Source organism: Homalodisca vitripennis, chromosome 1 (genome assembly GCF_021130785.1).
Source record: "Homalodisca vitripennis isolate AUS2020 chromosome 1, UT_GWSS_2.1, whole genome shotgun sequence".
Taxonomy (NCBI): Eukaryota; Metazoa; Arthropoda; class Insecta; order Hemiptera; family Cicadellidae; genus Homalodisca; species Homalodisca vitripennis.
The window spans coordinates 59171845-59191629 of record NC_060207.1 but is presented as its reverse complement, the minus strand read 5'-3'; the positions used below and the strand labels follow the sequence as shown (position 1 = coordinate 59191629).

Sequence of the window (19785 nt, the reverse complement as noted above, 5' to 3'; positions counted from 1 at the left end):
AGTGCTACTATGTGGAATGCTTTTTGGTCCTTGTGAACATTATGAGCCATTATACTTCTATTAATTTAAATTAAACATTGAAAGCTTAATTCTTCCCAAATGTATTAATTCTTCGGAAGGCCATTCTGTATTTGGGCGATCATTCTTCCCGCATTTAAACATTGAAAAGTACGTTTCTGCCGGTAATAAAAATAATTTATATGTCTTCAAATTATTTTCCATAGAGTTCACTAAAATGAATTTTTTTAAATCGGATTAGTATTCATTCAGCATTCAGTTTCTATGTTTACCAAAATAAGGTAGTTACCGGTAACTTTTCCGTCGGAGTGTACCCAGGGTTCCTATAATAATTTGATAGTAATCTTAGTGTAGGAATTGTAGCATATCTAACCTAAATTCGGTGTGTTCATTTATGCCTGTCTGATAAGAGTTATTTCGATTTGCAGAGCTGTTTGAAATACTATTGTATTTTTACGAAATAGTGGCGTGTTGAATACTAAACGACCATAATATGAGATTTGTATCAAAATTATTATGAGAACCCTTGTATATTTGTTTTTCTGTGCCGTTGTGGTAAGTAGATTCCATTTTTGCTTTATACATTATTACCAGTAAATATAAAAAGATTCCTGACTGTCCTATAGATCTTTATAGACAAACAATTTAATCCTGTAGGATTATGTTAATAAGGCTTTGTTTCTTACCAAATCCAAGTGGTCAGATTCCAAGCCTAGCCCTATTGATTTCTTGAATATTCAGAGGAAACCAAAGTCAAAGTATGATAAGCGGACCTGGTTTTTATACCGCTTATTACAATCATCGATACTTTATATATCGAATAACAGAACTATCAACATATCTAAAATACTAATTTAGTCACATGTATCAAATAAATATAAAAAGTTAAAACAATTACGTATGTAATGTCATAAGGAAAGGAAGCATAACCATTAATCAAACGATAAAATTAAGACAGGTTACAGGAAAAATGTAGGTATTTATTTACAATACCGTGACCATGAAAAATGGACTTTTTTTCATGGGTTGGGCATTTATAGCCAAGTATTATTATCACAGGTGCATATAAACTGGGGGGAAAGTATATCATTGTATTATATTGATGCCTTTCGGCCATTATTGCATTAAGGATGGAAAATAACCGACAAAATTTTGTCGAACAACACTTGGGGGGTTAAGGATCAGGGGCATCACGTGATCTGGGATTCGACTTTTGCAAGCTCGAGTTAATTTTTTTTCTAAAAGAGCAAGCAGTGCGCAGCACTGCGCAGCGGGCAGGCATCGTTGACAGGATTAACGTCATCATTTCAGTAAAATTGCCAGAGGTACTGTCAAAAACAGAGTTTTCAGAGGATTTCAAAAAATCGTAACTCCTTTGATTTTCGTTGCCGACGAATTTTTTCTTCACTAAGTTATTGTTTTCAGGAAAAATTGTAGTTTTCAGGAAAAAAAAAATTAACATACCTTTCCATGGTCACGATTTTGTAAATTGATACCAAAATGTAATTTCATTATTAAAGAAAACAACAACAAAACAAACATCTTAAAACTGAGAAAGACATAAGTAAATCGTTTTTAAGTGTTATTTTCTATAGTTTTATTAAATTTAATTATCTTTTTTATTTAAAAACGTTACTTATGGAACAAATTGTTTATATTAAAATGTGTATACAGTTGGTACAAATGATATAGTTATTATTCAAATTAATTACTATTGGTTGATTATATCGATGTGTATAATAATTAAATATTGTTTGATAATTTTAAAATAAAAAAAACCGAGTCCGCTTATCTTACTCTACCCTAAACCAATATTGTTGCTAGAGTTTAAAAACCATTTGTACCATTTTCATAGTTTCTGAGGCTGCAGTATAATAAGCGACCAATGTTCGAATGATCAATATTCTTGATTACCAAATCATCGATATTCATGAGTAAAGAATCCTCGCTATAAGTACTTAATTAAATTATGTTATAAGTATTTCAAATTATAGTATAAAAAGTATAATGTTATGGTGAAGAACAAACTATCTAGGCTATGATTATTTATAAAATATAACAAATGAAACAGTGTAATATTTACTTACGTTTTACTATTTTGAAGGATAAACATGTCTGACACCTTTTGATATAATTAAAACATGTACATAACCATTGTACACTATTGCTACTATTATAGATGGGCAGTATTAGTGTCCATAACAGGTTGTTCAGTGGTAACCTATTACCGGGATACTGTTATTTCAGTAACAGCTGGGCTGAATGATTTGGTGGTCTCATAACGACTTCTGAACAAAACAAAACCTGCACTGATGGCCAGGGGCATTTCCAATTGGTACTTTCCAGATCATGTTGGCCGATGTAGGACGTGATCTGACATCGGAAAAGTTGTTTTGTATAGTTACAATTTTAAAATAACCAGTTTATAATTTTATTAGTATATCAGTCAAAATGTGATATTGTAGTGAGTTAGTTAAATCTTTGTATACTAACATGTGATTACGGTAACAGACTACTGAAACACAATACCTCAACACATTATTTTGTAATTTTTTTGTTTATTGACAAACAACAGTATTTCCGGTACTTTGGGATTATACCGACCACACCCAGTATCATCGTTATTTGACATTTTGCTTCTACTGATTACTAGATTAGCGTAGAACAATATTTCAGCAATATAAAACAGGAATTGTCTTATGGCAAACCCCTCCCCATCCTCAGACAGAGGTCAAAGTCGAGCGGTCTAGTAGATAACGTGATTGCAGTCTCGCCGCCCGTTCAGCTGGTGCGTCGCTTTGTACTTCCGTGTTTTACCCGTACATTTCTCCAAAATACAAAAATTCAACAAAAAAAATCATTATCAAACAAAAACTAAACTCTTTATTGAAAAAAACCCTCAAAACTTGTTTTTATTCTTGATCACACTCCGCCACCCAAAATGCGAGTGTCTCCGGCCATCAGCGCGGGCCCGCGCTGATGTCAACGAAAGAAAAACATCCCTCGAGATAGTACCTATTAGTAAAATATCAAATTCTAAAGGGGCTGATCAGAAATATAAATTAAATTGTTATGGAAAGGCAATTATGTACCGTGCAAAAAACCTTAATAATCATGTGATGCCGCACGGCCTGCCGTAATCGGGATTCTCGAGAAAGATAAGATAACAGCGACAACAATACCGATCACAATACCTGGAAATGCTTGTAAGTTTGTAATTTTGTAATTAAAGAGTTGTTTTTTTCGTTCTATCATGTTTGTTTCTATAATTTATATTTTTGTGTTCTTCATGTGGGTGTGGTCGGTATAATCCCAAAGTACCGTATTTCCTGTCTCTAGAAGCCATCACTCAAATACCATACACATGATTAAACTTTGTTTGAATTAATTTAGAACGATAATATGAAACGAATTACATTACAGACTTTTAAAATTGTAATATATTGAAGCTTAAAGTTTGAGCAGTGTAGTACTTATAATTATTACTTTAAAGGGTAAACATGTCTGACGACATTTAAATCATTCTAATCTATAGTTGATTTGATCATTCGAGTGTTGGATGCTTATCATATTGCAGCCGTTTTGGGTGGAACTATAGCCTCTACCATGCACATTTTAGGAAAAACTAAGTTTTGTGTAAATTACATTACGCTTTCCTTTAAGTTGTTTTATAGATTGGGATTATTTATCATGGTAATTGTGAACTGGGTAGCATTATTTGGAAGTCAGAAGTCCTGGACTTGAAATACAAACAGTTAAAGTATGTGTCTCTGTTTCAGTCCAGTCTTTTATATGGAACTGCAGCTCAGGTACTACATTCTGTCAGTGGAGAAGTGTCAAGTGGAAATTATACCTATTACAGTTTAATGTATAAGGGCCCAATTACATTATATTTGTATTCCACGTAAGTAAATATATATTTTATACTTAATTTAAGGAATTTGTAGCCTTTATGTATATTTACTATAAAAATTTGTGGTAAGGAACTTGTATACCTCTGAACTACCGAGCTGGTTATTGCCGTTGAATTCACATCGAAATGCCAGTGGTGTGAGGAAAAAAAATGTAGAACATTTATTTTAAAAATCAGAATCATCTATATCCTATAATTATATCCAACATGAATAGTTTTTATAATGTTATGACGTAAGATTAATTCTGTATAATGTTAAAAATGCTTAATGAACACAGTAATATATTATTGTATATTTATATTGAACACACAGATAAACATGAATATATAAATCATATTTAAGTTACACTTTTTTTCTCAGAGAGATTTAAAAAACATAATACAAATTTAACTAATTTTAATAGATGTTCTTAAACTCTTGACTGTTAAAAAAAATGCATATAATTAATATAATATGGTAAATTTACAAGATCTGTATGAAGCTTTTAGTTTTTATAGTTTTCAATTGAGTTAGATAATTTGGTAATAAATCATGCTCCTATTTATTTCTGATTGTTACAGGAGAAACATTATTTTGAGATACAGCTATAATTCTATTTATTGTATTATATTGATCATTGTCAGTATTTAACTTAATATTATTTGTTTGGCTTTCTGCAGATAGTAGATAGTTGTTTATATGCTCAATGTACTATTATGATTCTTATTTTTTGAAATTTATTTTTCACTAAATATCACATTAATTTTTAGAATAATACACATTTTTTTGGGAATTGGCAATATTGAGTTTATATTTTCACTGATACATACAAATATTAAAATAATATGTGAATGGATATGTGAAAAATATAGGCTGGTGACATAAGAATATCAACTGTATCTTACATAGAGCCTACAACTATAACTTCTCTGTAGAGCATATAAACCAGAATTACATTTTAGAAATGATGTTGTCTACACATGTTTTTTCCAATGGAGTGAACTATCCAGTGTAAGAACAAAAAATAATTCTACCTATTCCACTTTAGTTATTGAGACTTGATTCACTTGTATATTTCAGTTTAATATTAAATGTTCAGCAAAATTGTTTTACGAGGCACGTCCAGAAAGTAAGTGTACTGGTACCCTCACAGCTGTAGGGAATACTTTTTCGACATGTTGGGCAACACTGCCGCATAGCCTGACCCCTCCCCTTCAAAACAAGACCAATCCGAGGTTAGTGTGTTGAAAACTCTTGACGCAGTAGCATCTCTCGTGAAAAATGTTGATCGTATCTCCCGCCATGTGCGAAATTCATGCCTTCATTCACTACCTTGTTGTGAAGGGAAAGCTCTGGTTGAAATTTATAATGAGGTGAAAACTGTTTACGGCAATGGAGCTATGAATCGTACGAGTGTGTACAAGTGGTGTCGTGAGTTTAAAAATGGCCGTACTTCCGTGCATGACGATCAGAGGAGCAGAAGAGCTTCAATTGTGACTGACGAACTTGTGGAAAAAATCGAAATTGCAGTCTGTGACGATTGCAGATTGATGTTAGATGAACTTTCTGCAATGTTTCCGCAAATCTCCAGATCCCTAATACACAAAACAATTACAGAAACTCTCAAATATTGGAAATTGTCTGTGACGTGGGTCCCAAAACAGCTGACAGAACAGCACAAGTTGAGTTGAGTGCAGAGCTCCGAAGTGTTTTTGGAACGTTACAAACTGGAAGGCGATGATTTTCTCTACTCTATTGTTACTTTAGACGAAACTTGGGTTGCCCACTACATGCCTGAAACTAAGAACCAGTCTCAGCAATGGCGTCACACCTTGTCAACCTCCGCCCAGAAATTCAAAACCACAATTTCAGCCAAAAAATCATGGCATCCGTGTTTTGGGACCATAAAGGCATAATTTTTATTGAATATCTGCCTCACGGGAGACATAAGAATGCCATCAATGCGGCAAGATACTGTGCGGCGCTAAAAAAATTGAAAAGGGTGAATCAGAGTAAAAGGAGGGGTATGCTGACGAAGAGAGTCTGCCTGCTGCACGACAATACCAGACCTCACACGGCTAACGCCATGAAGCAACTCCTGGACTATTTTGGATGGGACGTTTTGAACCACCCCCGTATTTCCCTGACCTGTCCCCTTCAGATTTTCATCTCTTTACTTCCCTGAAGGTGCACATGAGTGGAAAGAAGTTTTCAACGGACGAGAAGGTGATGGGGGAGGTGGAGAAATAGGCGAATGAGCTGGCAGGAGACTTCCTCGAGGCAGGCATAAAAAAATTGATCCCGTGGCTCATCACTTGCATCGAGAGGGATGGAGAGACTATGTCTAAAAATAACTTACATATGTACAAGTGTAACAAAGTATGTTTTTGTTTTAATACATTGTTTTGAACCCTACATAAATTGAGTACACTTACTTTCTGGATGTGCCTCGTAAATTGGGTGGGCTGAGAAAAGACTGATAGGTTTCATTTCATCTGCCCTTGATATACAATAGGACGCATGCAGCTATGTGTAAGTAGTACAGTCATGCACAATAACTTCAGTCTTGTATAATCATCAGCGACCAGGAAGGTAACTCTGGGTGGTAGTGGTAGTCATGTTTGCAAAAAAGCACACAGTTTTCCCCTGTGCCCTCACCCTCATTGGCTAAGGTTGTAGGCACAGCCACATGCCTCCTACTGCTCTTTCACCACTCAAAGTTACATCATCAGCAAATGAGCATATTTTTTGTAATTTTAAAATGCCTTTTAATGAACTATGAACAACACAGGTACTAATATGAATATTTAAGAAACTCCAATAGAAACGTTTTTAATAGATTGATTTAATTGGAAATAATGAGTCCCTTATTAATAGGATAAAAAGAATTGTAATTGGAATAAATATTCTAATGTAGGAAAAAATGTCAGTCTAAATTCTTATATACTATGGTAACTTTTTGATGATTATCACTCCTAATTACAAAATTTTGCCCATTTTAAACTAATATTACTGTATTTTGTAGAAATATTAAAAATTACTTGATTTGAGATGTTACTTGTTCATGTATTTAATTTACTAATAGTAAGTAAATATCAAATTCAGAAGTGAAGCATTCAAAATTGTCTAAGCACATTTTTATTTCAGCTAAATACTGTATTACTAATCAAGAATTTTCTGTGCTTTTAGGTCAGGCGATGCTGATATTTATGTTTCACAGTTTGTAAATAAACCATCCTTTGAACCAGATAATTACTGTTTACAATCATCTACTTGTGGCTTAGACGTTATTCATATACCAAAGAGGTATGATGTAGTGGATATTTAATAGTCTTGTATAGTTGGGTAAAATACTCATATTTGTCTTCAGTGTGAATTCTGTCAGAGATGTGGAGTTGCAAGCTAAACTTGAGTTAAAGTAACAAAATTATTAGATTAAAGAATAAAAGGAGGTATAAATGACTCTGGTAAATTAATAGGTTTTAAAATATTAATAGTGCAAGGTGAAATTTTAATTTTAACAATTATAATTACATCATTATTGTTTATATTCTACCTGCATTCGTGTATTATATTTATCATTAACATATTTAGTTCACAACTGAAAACAAAAGTATGCATTCAAATTACTTGATCATTACCAGCAATAAAGTAACGTGATTAAAAACCAAAGTGACTTCTTAAATTTCAGATGAACTGGACTCCTCTACTTTTCCTTGATACGCCAATGATGCTGTACATAGTTAAAAGATCATTAGAATAGACTGGAAAAAGCTAGAATAGACTGGAAAATAAAATAATAGCATAAGCTATTAATGTTGAAAAAGTATACTATACCAGCGACCATGAGCAATCCTATGAGGGTTAACAACTCTTAATTCTGAATAAAGATTTCTTAAACATTAAAAATTAATGTCAACAGATATTTTAATAACTATGGTAATTTAATAAACCTTTAATTGCAGGTCTTGTTAATACTACTTTTGTAGATTAATATTGATCACTCTGTGTGACTGTCTAAATATATTAGATTTTGATGACTGTTATATACTTATGTGTCTCTTTTCTATCTTCCTCAGTTTCAACAGACCAGTGGGAATTGCTGTTTACGGACATCCATCACATGAATTTAGTGAATATTATCTGGACGTAGTTTATAGACAAAGCAAAGACGCTTACGTTTTTGAAGAGGACGAAGATTTTTACCCTGAAGACAATCCATCTGAAGAAGAAGAAGAAACTCCTCAGAGCTCACCTGAGGTACCACACATAGCACATGAGTTATTTAATTGTATTTAGTGAATCAATAAATATAAATAACCTGTTGTTAGTTGTATTTATTATTACTATTTATATTTTACTAACACATTCAATTTAAGTGCCACAACATGATTTTTTTTATTAGTTTATTTATAAAATATAATTAATTATTATGTTTAGCAGTTATAATACACCTAAACTGTAATACATCCTATATTAATAGTTTCTTCAACAATATTAACCCTTCGCTGTAAGCGGAATATTCCGCCGAGTAAATCTAACACGAAACGTTCTAAGCGGAATAGATCGCGGAATCCCCTGACAAAGCAATATATTTACGTTAGTTCTACAAATTGCCGTCAGAATGCTTGAGAGTGAATATTTGGTGTTCTAATACATAAGACACAATGTGAAGTGTGACTCATCAAAACAGCTGGGACCAATCACAATGGAAGCTTTTGTTTGCTTTGTCAGTCTGCGCCATCGCCAGTGAGCAAACTGTACGCTATAAGCAGAAATACTTGCGCGTGACAGTCAGCTGCCAGCGGCCGCTGTGTATTGTTGTTTATTGTTTATAACCTGCTATACTGCTTTAGCTGTCTGTTGTGCAAGGTTATCCATATCGATAATGTGATAAACTATATATCTATATTAAACATGTCAGGCCAAGCCTGCCCTCCACTCAGATGAGTGTTTTGAGATTTACCACACACAAGTCCAATATTAGTGTGCCTTTTTGATTTTTGTAGCATTTTGTGTTCTTTATAAATTCCATATTTGTCATGGATTTGTTCCCTTCATTATCTACTAATTTTGTATAAATAATATAAATTACTGTTGTGCTAACTTTTGCTACTTTCAGAAAAGTGTATTGTACTTTATATACTGCTGTATATATTTACATATACGAGGGTCATCCATAAAGTGACCGCCGTTTGGACATGGCGCGATGATCAGTGGGGGTAGCGCCGCCATTCTCACATCGGTGTGCGTAGTCGTTCAGTACGCTTCTAGCTGTGCAAGGGAGAGCATCGTGCGATCTTTTGTTACAACGTAAAAACATGAGCGCTGTGATAGAAAATCCCCCCAAGTGTGATGTGCATGGTGTAATAAGATTTCTGTGGTCGAAAAGTTACACAGCAGCTGAAATTCATCGTGAATTGAGTGCGGTGTATGGCCCAAACATTATGAGCGAAGGTGTAGTCCGTCAATGGGTTCGTTTTTTTTTTAAATGGAAGAACGAATGTTCACAATGAAGACCGGAGTGGTAGGCCATCTCACGTCAGTGATGACTTGGTGAACAAATTGGATGAAAAAATTCACGAGAACCGTCGCTTCACAATCTTGGAACTTTCAGATTGTTTTCCTGAAATTTCTCGAAGTCTTGTGCATGAGATAATGAGATAGTGACAGAAAAACTTGGCTATCACAAGTTTTGTGCTCATTGGATTCCAAAAGTGCTCACCGATGATCACAAAATGAAAAGAATGAGTTCTGCCATAGACTTTTTACTCGGTATGACATTGAAGGAGAAACGTTTTTGAACAGGATCGTTACAGGAGATGAGACTTGGGTAGCCTATGTGAATGCCGAAACAAAACAACAGTCAATGCAATGGGGTCATACCGCTTCGCCAAGCAAACCAAAGAAAGCTCGCCAATCTTTTACAGTGAGAAAATTGATGGCTACAGTTTTTTAGGATGCTAAGAGCATCTTGCTCGTTGAATTTATGGAGCGTGGTACGACCATTACAGCTGCAGCTTACTGTGAAACCTTAAAACGGCTACGACGAGTGATTCAAAACAAGCGTCGTGGTCTTCTGACATCTGGTGTTGCGTTTGTCCATGACAACGCTCGCTCTCATACAGCTCAAAGAACAACAGAACTTTTGGAAAAGTTCAAATGGGACGTTTTTGACCACCCCCCCAACAGCCCGGACTTGGCTCCCAGTGATTTCCATCTTTTCCTGTATATGAAGCGGTGGCTTGCATCTCAGAGGTTTGCGAGTGATGAAAAGCTTCAAAACGCTGTGACAGGTTGGCTACGTTCTCAGGCGGCAGATTTTTTTAAAGACGGAATTTCAAAAACTGTTAAAAGATATAATAAGTGCTTGAATTTGTATGGTGAATATGTAGAAAAGTAGAGAAAAGCTGTAGTTTTAACATTTATATAATAAACTTTTTGTATCTCAACTGGTTTATTTTTTATTTCAAAACGGAGGTTACTTTGTGGACGACCCTCGTATATGTACTCATATGTAAATAAAATAAAAGCAATATAAAAACTATCATATGTTTTCATCAGTTGCAATACCAATAAACCTAAAAAAAATATAACTGGAAAAATTAAAAATTATTTTTTTTTTTTTAATTTAGCATTAGAGCAATTTTATACAACTTGCTTTCAGCGTACGAAGGGTTAAGCATAACTACAAAAAATGATTCCATGGTACTGTTCACATTTTGAAAATAAATTTCATTTTTAAGTTGATTCAGTAGTTATAAGGCTAAACTAATACTATTTACAAAAAGTATTTTGGGGCCAAGGTTGTCACTACCTTATATTGGTTGTACTTTAACATATTAACCTATAATCTTTATATAAGACCAGATAAGATTTGATTTTTTTGTATAGTGATTGATAACTAATGACTAATTTCAGCATTACCTTTTAGTTATTTATATATTTTTTCAAAGTCTAATTAAAAAAAATTAATCTATATTTATAAATTAATTAATATTTCTATATAGCTTTATAAATAAATCAGTATGAATTTCAGCAATATAAATGTAAAAGAATTGTATTCTGTACACACCTACATACGCACGTACTCCCACACACATACAGCTGTAATATTAATAAACTTAGATATGTAAAAGTACACTGCAATGCAAACACAGAATTAAAAAAAAAAACAACTTGTTTAAAGATGTTTATATAAATAAGCAAATTATTGCATGTTGTATCAAATATTTCAACCTGTTGTAGTAACTAATTTTAAATCAATGAAACTTTAATACTTAGTAACACTTCTACTAGTGCACCTGCTGGTTTAAAGTGTAATAAAACTGGATTGTCAGGTGATTCTACTTCTTCTAAATAGAAATAATTAAAAATCTTCCAAGTAAATGTTCTGTAAAACATTACCTTTATCCCTTCAAATTAGAATTCCCTGTCCATTATTTCCTAATTCTCCTTAATCTTACCTTGTTTTCGTGTTCCAGGAAAAAGAGCCAGAAGAATCAGAAGGTGGTTTTATATCAGCCCTGCTGTGGACTTTTCTTAATATTCTTGTGGAAGTTTTGTTCTTATGACGGCAGCAGAAATGTTGGAATACGAGAACCAGATGTTTCTGGATGTTCTTCACGAAAACGGATTGCTTGTTGCAGCAAGGTAAGTTGAAATGAAATTGTAAAAATGCCTTTATTAAAAATGATTATATAATTAAAAATACCTGGACCAGATGATCATGGCGGGCGGCAGGGCTACTCTTTGAATCGTGACTGTGTGAATGGAAGAGTGAATGGAATACCGTAAGTGTAAGTTATAGTTAAAAAGCCTTAATTTGCATTATTAAGATTAATTTTTTTTTAAGAGGTTAAATGTAAGAAAGGACCATATGGTACTAATTTCGCCTCAATAAAGAAGTGTTTCTTTCTTTCTTAACACTTTCACTGCCGACAACATCATTTGACGTTGCACATAGAATTCTTTAGACTGCCGAAGTCTTTTAATGGCGCCAACTTTTACAGTAATAAAAATGGATTTTAACATATTTAGATTTCGGCATTGATAGTCATTCTCTATTTCCATGTTTTTATTTCTTACTCTATGGATTATGAGCTATGAAATGTTGTTGGCAGTCATCTGGAATATCAGGAAAATGTGGTTTGTTTACGAACTCGTCACGGCGGCCGTTTGTTATTGTTTTGCTTGCTTTACTTAGTTTACAATGATTGTTTTGAGTAAATGCAATGAATCGCGACAGTACTGAAGACAATCAAGTGCTAGAAGAGTTACTCAGATTTTCAAGTGATAGTGAAAGTAATGATTTATTCCAAGATGATACAGATAATGATCCTGATTTTACTACTGATGGACTTGTTGGCGTTTTTTACTAAAAAAAAAAAAAACAAATATCAGCATAATAGTAATAAACACTTTTTTCTTGTGTTTTATAAATAATTGGTTTATTACAGCAGTGTAAGAATGTTGTCGAAATTAGGAGGCAGCAGTGAAAATGTTAAAGAGGCAGAGTGAGGGCTGTGAAGTCTACCTCTCAACCTTATATTATATACAGTAAACAATAATTGAATAGAGAAACATGTAAACTGTTAACATACTTATACTGTGTAATAAAATGTGAACAAAATTGCTTAATCACATAAAATAACTAATGAGCTTAAAAATATAATTCTCAATGAAAGATAAAGAAAAAAAGCTAACAATGTTAAAGAGAAATTAAAAAGAACAATAACCACTTCAAACACGCTGTCTGACCTCACAAATACCGCAACCACCACCGCTGGTTGCCTCCACAACTGTGGAGTTATTATTTGCAGTTATTGCTACTGCAAAATCCTGACCCTCGCCCCGAATCACGTACAACCCTAAATAATTCTAATATCATCAGGGAGAACATTCCAGAGGCAAGAAGCCTGAATAGTAAAAGACCTATTAAAAATTGTTGATCTATGAATTGGAATTGATAGTAAAGTGGCTCCTCTTTTATTAGGTGGTTCACATGAGTTTCATGAGTGATAGATAACTGCTGAACAAATTGTGAAACGTTCTCATGACGTCTGAGATTTAAAATAAATCTAATACAGTAATTCTGTGCACTCTGAAATCTGTTCGATTGCTCAGCAATCAAATCACTGATCACAACATCACAGTAGTTAAAGTGTGGTAATATAAGTGTCTTAACCAGTACCACCTTAATATTGAATGGCAAATACAAAGCAAACTTCTATAAAATATGGATACCAGCAAAAACTTTGTTACGTATCATTGTAACGTGGTCAGCCCATTTTTATTGACGTAAAGTTGCGTATTTGAATACCATGTGATTGAAGTAATATTATTTATGTAAAGTGAAAATAGAAGGGGTTCAAGAATGGAGGCCAGTGAAACGCCCCTCGTAGTAGTTTTCCAGCCAGATATTTTATCCTCATCGTTCACATGTTGCCGACGTCCAGTGAGGTAAGAAGGACTCGACCGAGCTAACACAACCATAAGAAAAACCATTCTTTAATTTGATGACGAGAAGGGGGTGGTATATTATAGTCAAAGGCCTTAGAAAAGTCAAAAAGTATTAAAATAGTCACTAGTCTCCAGAATCCATTGCCAATCAGATATCATCAGTGATTTTCTATAAAGCCGTTGTGGTACTGTGATTAGATCTGAATCCTAAATTCGTTCAAAATATTATAGGTATTGAGATAGAAGAAAACTGTTGGTGAAATACTCTTTCAAGACATTTTGAGAGATGAAAGAATACTTATTGGGCGTAGTTCAGAAGGAGTTTAAGGTCTAGAGGTTTTCTTCAATGGACGAACTAGGGCATGTTTCCAAATATCTGAGAAAACAAGAATTCAATGAGGAATTGATAATTCCTACTGTAGTACGCAGTGTGATTGGGGTGACATAGCATCCAGTCACCAGTATCTCGGCCTCACTCAAAGGTGCAAACGAGAATCCGTCAACCATCGCTTCCTGAGGAGCAGCCTAATCGCGAGCTGCAGATTGATCTACTGAAGTATTTACAAAATAATCATTAATTATATTAAGATCGAAAGATACAGGGGTGTTGACATTTCATTTTCCAATACCTAGATTCTTAACCCTGTTCCACAGTGACCGCATGGACTGTTGCTTAGACCAGTTAATGATTTTGTTATAAATAATATGAATGCCCTGTTATATAAAATACACAAATTTGATATTATAGCAACTAAAGATCAAAGTGTTTTCAATCTGACCACCATAGGTACCTAACTATTTAAAAGGAATTGTATTGCAGTCAGAGATACTTCAATTCAATTCCTATAAATGCTAAACCATTTAAGAAAGGTTTATTGTTTGGTAATCAGAGCCTCTTCAATCCAATGCTCATCAATGCTAAACCATTAGGAAGGATTAATTATTTGTCATTCATAAATAATTCAGTATCATTTGTAGAGAGTGTAAATAGATATTTCATAGACAATTTAAAATTCTTCTCTCAAGTTTATACTTCACAACTGTCATTTACTTGTTTGTCATATTAATTTATTGAATAAGTGTGGTGAAGCCTATTACTCAAAGGCTAGAACTATTTCTACTGACTGTCTACATGATGTCTCAATAACAAACTTACCTGTAGACTACAAATTTTGTATGAAGATTCATTTCTATATGAGGAACATCGTGTTCAATGATTGTGTATGTCACTCCATGGGATTTGGTTGAGCATTAGTGAAATTTTTATATGGCTCTCATAGATAACCATGATCATAGAATAGCAAAAAATCATAGAATAAAAAAATTCTAAACAGAAGAGTTCACATTCATATGACATTTTAACAAGTCATATTGAGAGGATTGGTTGGTAAAACAATTGTACATTTTATCTGGTCCTTTGATAGTCCGTTGCATCATTTTATGTGTATGTTTTATATAGACAAAATAGAGTTCAACAATGGTGCATGTTCCTCCATGGGATTTGGCTGAGTGTTAGCAAAGCCCATAACTCAGGGTGATATCTCGATAATGAATTGAATAATAAACTTTAAATATTGTATATTTTGTTTAGTTACCTCTAGGGGTTCTGGCAAAGGTCCTCATCTGTCAGTCTATCTGCCTGTGTCTCTTTTCTGGTGGATGTCACAAGAGCAATTGAGTTAAGGCCAAGAAATTTTGCAAGTTATGTCATTTCTATTCAGACAATGTTGTTTTTGATGATGGGCAAGTCATTCTGTACAATAAGTCTGAGCTTCTTCGCAGTCCAGTTGTCCATAGTGTATATCAAGAACGATTTCATCTGTAGGCTTTAAATGTAGCATGACATAGATTCATTTCTACATAGACAAAAAATGTGTTTGATGAAGGTGCAATCGTATCCATTGAATTCTACTGAACATCATTGAAATCTGTCATTCAGTAGGTGGCAGATTTTCTCTTTTGCCTGCCAGAGGGCTGTAAAAACTTCCTCATTTGTAGATTGCCTGTCCGCAGGATATCTCAAGAATGAAATGAGCTGTGTCCTGTGTACTCTACCATTGTACTTGTTACACTTATTAAAAAAAAAAATCGATTTATATTTATTATTTATTAAATTGAGTTGTGGCGTCCTTTCTTGTTCCGGTTCCTGAAATGTTTTGAAGTATTAAATTGCAATTCATTGTAAATAGCTCAGGATCATTTGTTAATGACTAAAAATTAGATTTATAGCTTAAATTTAGTTAACGTATATGTCTTATGGTGATATGTTTTGAAGGTTTACTATTTTTTTATCATCGGACCTTTCATTCCATGATGGTGGACAGTTTCATCGTAAAGTTAACATACACAACACAAACCAAGATAATATGTTTATAGTAGGAAGAGTTGATTCAATGCTAATGTTGAGTTCAGTTCAGTTCACCTTCCTCGTAATGCAGCGTCTGGAATCTGACACTGCCACAGACTGGAATCCTGGAATCTGGAGTTGTGTTTGTCTAAAGAGATTAAAAAAACAAAGGTTGGTGACGAAAAGCTCAAAATGAACTCTTTACATCGTTTGAACATCAGAGATTTCTAGACTACAAAATATAAAAATATAGTGCAATCTTGGTGAAAAGGTATTCTCATTATCTCATCAAGTGCATAATTGAGTTTACTACGATGTTTCTGACATGATCTCTAAGTACGGAGAAGTAAGAGTTTTCTACACATAACGTAGCTATGTTGGGAAGGGTTGATTCACCTCTTAGTGTGATCACCTTCCTCTTCCTATTTTTTTGGGATTTATTCAGACGAACATGACTCCAGATTTCAGGAGTCAAGTCTGTGACAGCATTCGATTCCAGACACTGCACTAAGAGGAAGGTGAACTGGAGCTGAACTCATTATTCACACAAAACAAGATAGCTTACGATACTGCAGGTAACTGTCGGTGCAGCAACAGCATAACCAGAGTCCACAACTTAAGTTATTGAGAACTTCAAGGATAAAGACGATTACAGTGTTAAAGATAATATTATTCTGCCTTCAACATTGTATTTTGGTAACAGGAAATAATTTTTAGTAGTCTGATATTTTTATTGTTTTGTAGTTTAGATAATGTTGATGATTCGATTGTCTTGGTAGTCGCTTATTTTACTGCAACCTAAACATATTGTTTCCGACTATAATCAAGGGTAGTACAATTTTTTAATAGTTAACAGTATAGATTCCAATCTTAAGCAATAATGTTTTGTGTCTAGTTATTGTTTTATTAAAGTATCAGCATAGGCCACAATGGCAAAAGCTGTGCCTGTTGTTAACTTCCAACATTTTCAACAGGGGTCTGCGACTGGAAACTGTGATAATGAACCTAATGAAGGTGTACTGTGACCCTGGTAACCTCGTGTTGGTCCTCGGCACAGCCTCCAGGGAAGAAGAGTACTTTGTAACGGAGCTAGAGCGTCAGGGTGTCTCGCCTCTGCCTCGTGTCATCACGTCAGACGTTACCAACACGGAAAGGTAACAGATGGGTTTCATTCTAAGTAGGACTTCTACTGTCTACCACTAACCATGGTGGTAACAATGATCTCTTAAAACTATCAGTATATAAAAATTACTGTGAACGTCATGAATAGAAAACAATTATTTCGATTTTACTCACACACTGTAGATATATGACTGCCTTGTACTCTTTTCCAGTATACAGATAATTTAACCCTTTTAGTGCCAACGTCCGTGTACACGGACGTTTGAATAACTACCGAAGAATGCCGACGTCCGTATATACGAACGTTCGGAGTAAAAGTCATACCGCAATCATTTTTTAACTTGTTATAAATTTTTTGGTATACAAACAATCAGAATGAACCAATCTACATAAAAAAAAAAAATAGTAATATCGTAAGGTTAGTCAGGTGTTCAGCCATGATAGAAATGGCCGTGGTTGTTGCATCAGACAAAGTTGTGTCAGCTGATACAGTAGTTCACGTCTAACCTCTGTGTTTGGTTGTTTGTGTTGCTGCTTCCACAGTGTTTGTTGATAAATAGTTTACTAACAATGTTTTACTAACATAAAAAGTAAACTTCAACAAAATGAAACACTCGCGATCTCCACTTAGCGAGAATACAGTTCTTGCCGTATTAGAATCAGATGATTTGAGGATTGCATCCCTTATGTTTGCCTCACCATATTTGTGTTACCGCCTAACTACAGTATCTATGTACAAAAGTGTGTAAATTTTTTTTTATTTTACAAAGTGTACATTATTTTTTAAGTAGAAAGTAGTTTCAGACAGTTTTTAATGGTTTCATAGTGGAAAATATTATAAGCTTTATAAAGAAGCTAAATAGTGTAAATAACACAAAAAAGTGAAAATGTAACTTTCTAAAAAAATTAACATGATTTTTTTTTCGTTTTTGAAATATTAATCATAACTTTTTATGTGTGTATTCAGTTTTAATTCCTCTTTCAAGTGATAGTATGTGTTATAGTGAAATAATTTTTTTAAAGTACTATTTTTCATGTGAAACTGGAAAAATATAAAAACTGTAAGTAAAATGTCTACTTTTTAAAATTTTTTAAGTTAATTATATTTTGAAATATAATTTGCTTTATAGTTTTTTATAAGGGAATTTATTTTACTGCAAAACAATGAAAAAATTAGGAAAATATTTCAATATTTATAATTTTTACAATTTTTTTAGTAAAACACTGCAAAACGGCTGAAATAGGCCTGGCATCCTTCAGTAGTATTATGTGAAAAATCACTGGCATTTCTCAGACCAACTTTTGATTTTTTGTCTGGCACTAAAAGGGTTAAATATTAGGTGCTTAATGAAATCCCAGTTGAAGATTCTCTTAACACATTTAGGAAAAGAAATAGGTTTATATATTTCTACTGTCTTGTAGACTGTTTTTACTTTTATCCAGCTTGGCAATCGCCCCCAGTCAGCTGTATACCAGAATAGTGTTTTACAGCAGCTACAAGCTGTCTTTATTCTATTAAGAGAATTAGTTACACTGGAATTATACATATGAATACAACTCACACATCAAACTGGACTCCAACCAAACAAGATCGGACCACTCATTATTCTTTCTTTATAAATGAGTATTTAATAATCAGAACAGTAACAGTTCGTACTTATTACGAAACAAAAGTAATGATAAAATGCATAATGGCGATAACACATACGCCTTACGGCTTTCAATGCATGGAACTAACTATTGGTGGCTTACTGTGGCCTTGACCTACAGCTGGGCAGACCTGAAAGTTGACATTATTAATGAACTTGATATAAACCAACAGCTATTGAGACTTATAATAAGACATAGATTTTAAAGTGGGTGAAACAGTCCGAGTGTGACCATCTACAGCTGATCACATCAAGTGGATAACATACTTGACAAAACAATAGACTGACTGGTAAGTTCCAGCAGCATTACCGTATTGTTTGTAAGGACAATATCCCTATGCCTACAACAGTTGTTGCATATTGTTAAGTGTACTAAATAATTTTGTGAGTCAATTATTAACTTTTTTATAAGAAATAATTTATTTTTAGCTAAAATCTAATTATTTAGATATTTGACCATCCAGATTGGTTCTTGTCCAAATTTATCTATGTAATTAGAGAGACCTACTGTTACACATTAATTATTGTGTAAAAGGCTGGTTGTAGTTGAAGATGTTTTACAGGGAGCGAGTGTACCTGGAAGGAGGAGTACTGATGGTCTCAGCTCGTATACTGGTGGTAGACCTGCTGAAACAGAGAGTACCCGTGGCTCATATCACCGGCTTCATCGTTCTAAGGGCCCACAAGATCCTAGAATCTTGTCAGGAGGCCTTTGCTCTTCGATTGTATAGGCAAGATAATAAAGTGAGTTAACTTGTGGCCATCTAGACGTTTTTTGTGTTTTGACAAGAATTCAGTTTTCACTTGATGTTTTTAAAAATTGTACACTAGCCAATGTCTTGATTTATGCCTCTTAATTCTATATATAAAATAAATTAGGAACAATACATTGTATATTAATAATTGAATTGGTTACTAAATGTTGTCCTTGATGTTAATTTTTTAATTTGATACTCAAATACAAGCCAAGTAAAATATCTCTTCCAAGCATATGTTTAGTAATTATTATTTAATGACATAATATTTCAAAAAGTCAAATTAAGGTCTATTCCTTAAAAAGGGCACATAGGCCGAAATTCAATTTTGAGAACATATGGCTTAAAGTATTTCCAATATTATTGTATAATCATCGTTTTGTTATGTGCTCTTTTTTAAAACATTTACAAAGGGAAAATAACAAACACTCAAAATAATGTAAAACACATTTTTATTAACTCTATTTACATTAATTAACATTTAGGGTATAGGCTTACATTCTTCCAAAAATGAATTCTATCTATTCTGCATCTTCTCT

At 33.6% G+C, this 19785-nt stretch overlaps 2 protein-coding genes across 3 annotated transcripts in view; both read left to right on the top strand.

Moving 5' to 3' along the window:
• Positions 1-277: 277 nt before the first annotated feature.
• Positions 278-8210, top strand: LOC124362779 (UPF0669 protein v1g209471-like). Its single transcript, XM_046817603.1, has 4 exons — positions 278-573; positions 3798-3922; positions 7101-7217; positions 7991-8210. The coding sequence occupies exons 1-4, from the start codon at positions 535-537 to the stop codon at positions 8208-8210; spliced, it is 501 nt and encodes a 166-aa protein (XP_046673559.1). The 5' UTR covers positions 278-534.
• The window catches only part of LOC124362476 (DNA repair endonuclease XPF), a 51043-nt gene continuing 39291 nt past the window's right edge, over positions 8034-19785 (top strand). For both annotated transcript variants that reach the window (XM_046817025.1, XM_046817016.1), the window contains exons 1-4: positions 8034-8171; positions 11396-11564; positions 16695-16874; positions 19055-19235. In XM_046817025.1, coding sequence (XP_046672981.1) covers positions 11482-11564; positions 16695-16874; positions 19055-19235 — 444 coding nt within the window. In that variant the 5' untranslated portion in view covers positions 8034-8171; positions 11396-11481. The remainder of the gene's footprint in view (positions 8172-11395; positions 11565-16694; positions 16875-19054; positions 19236-19785) is intronic.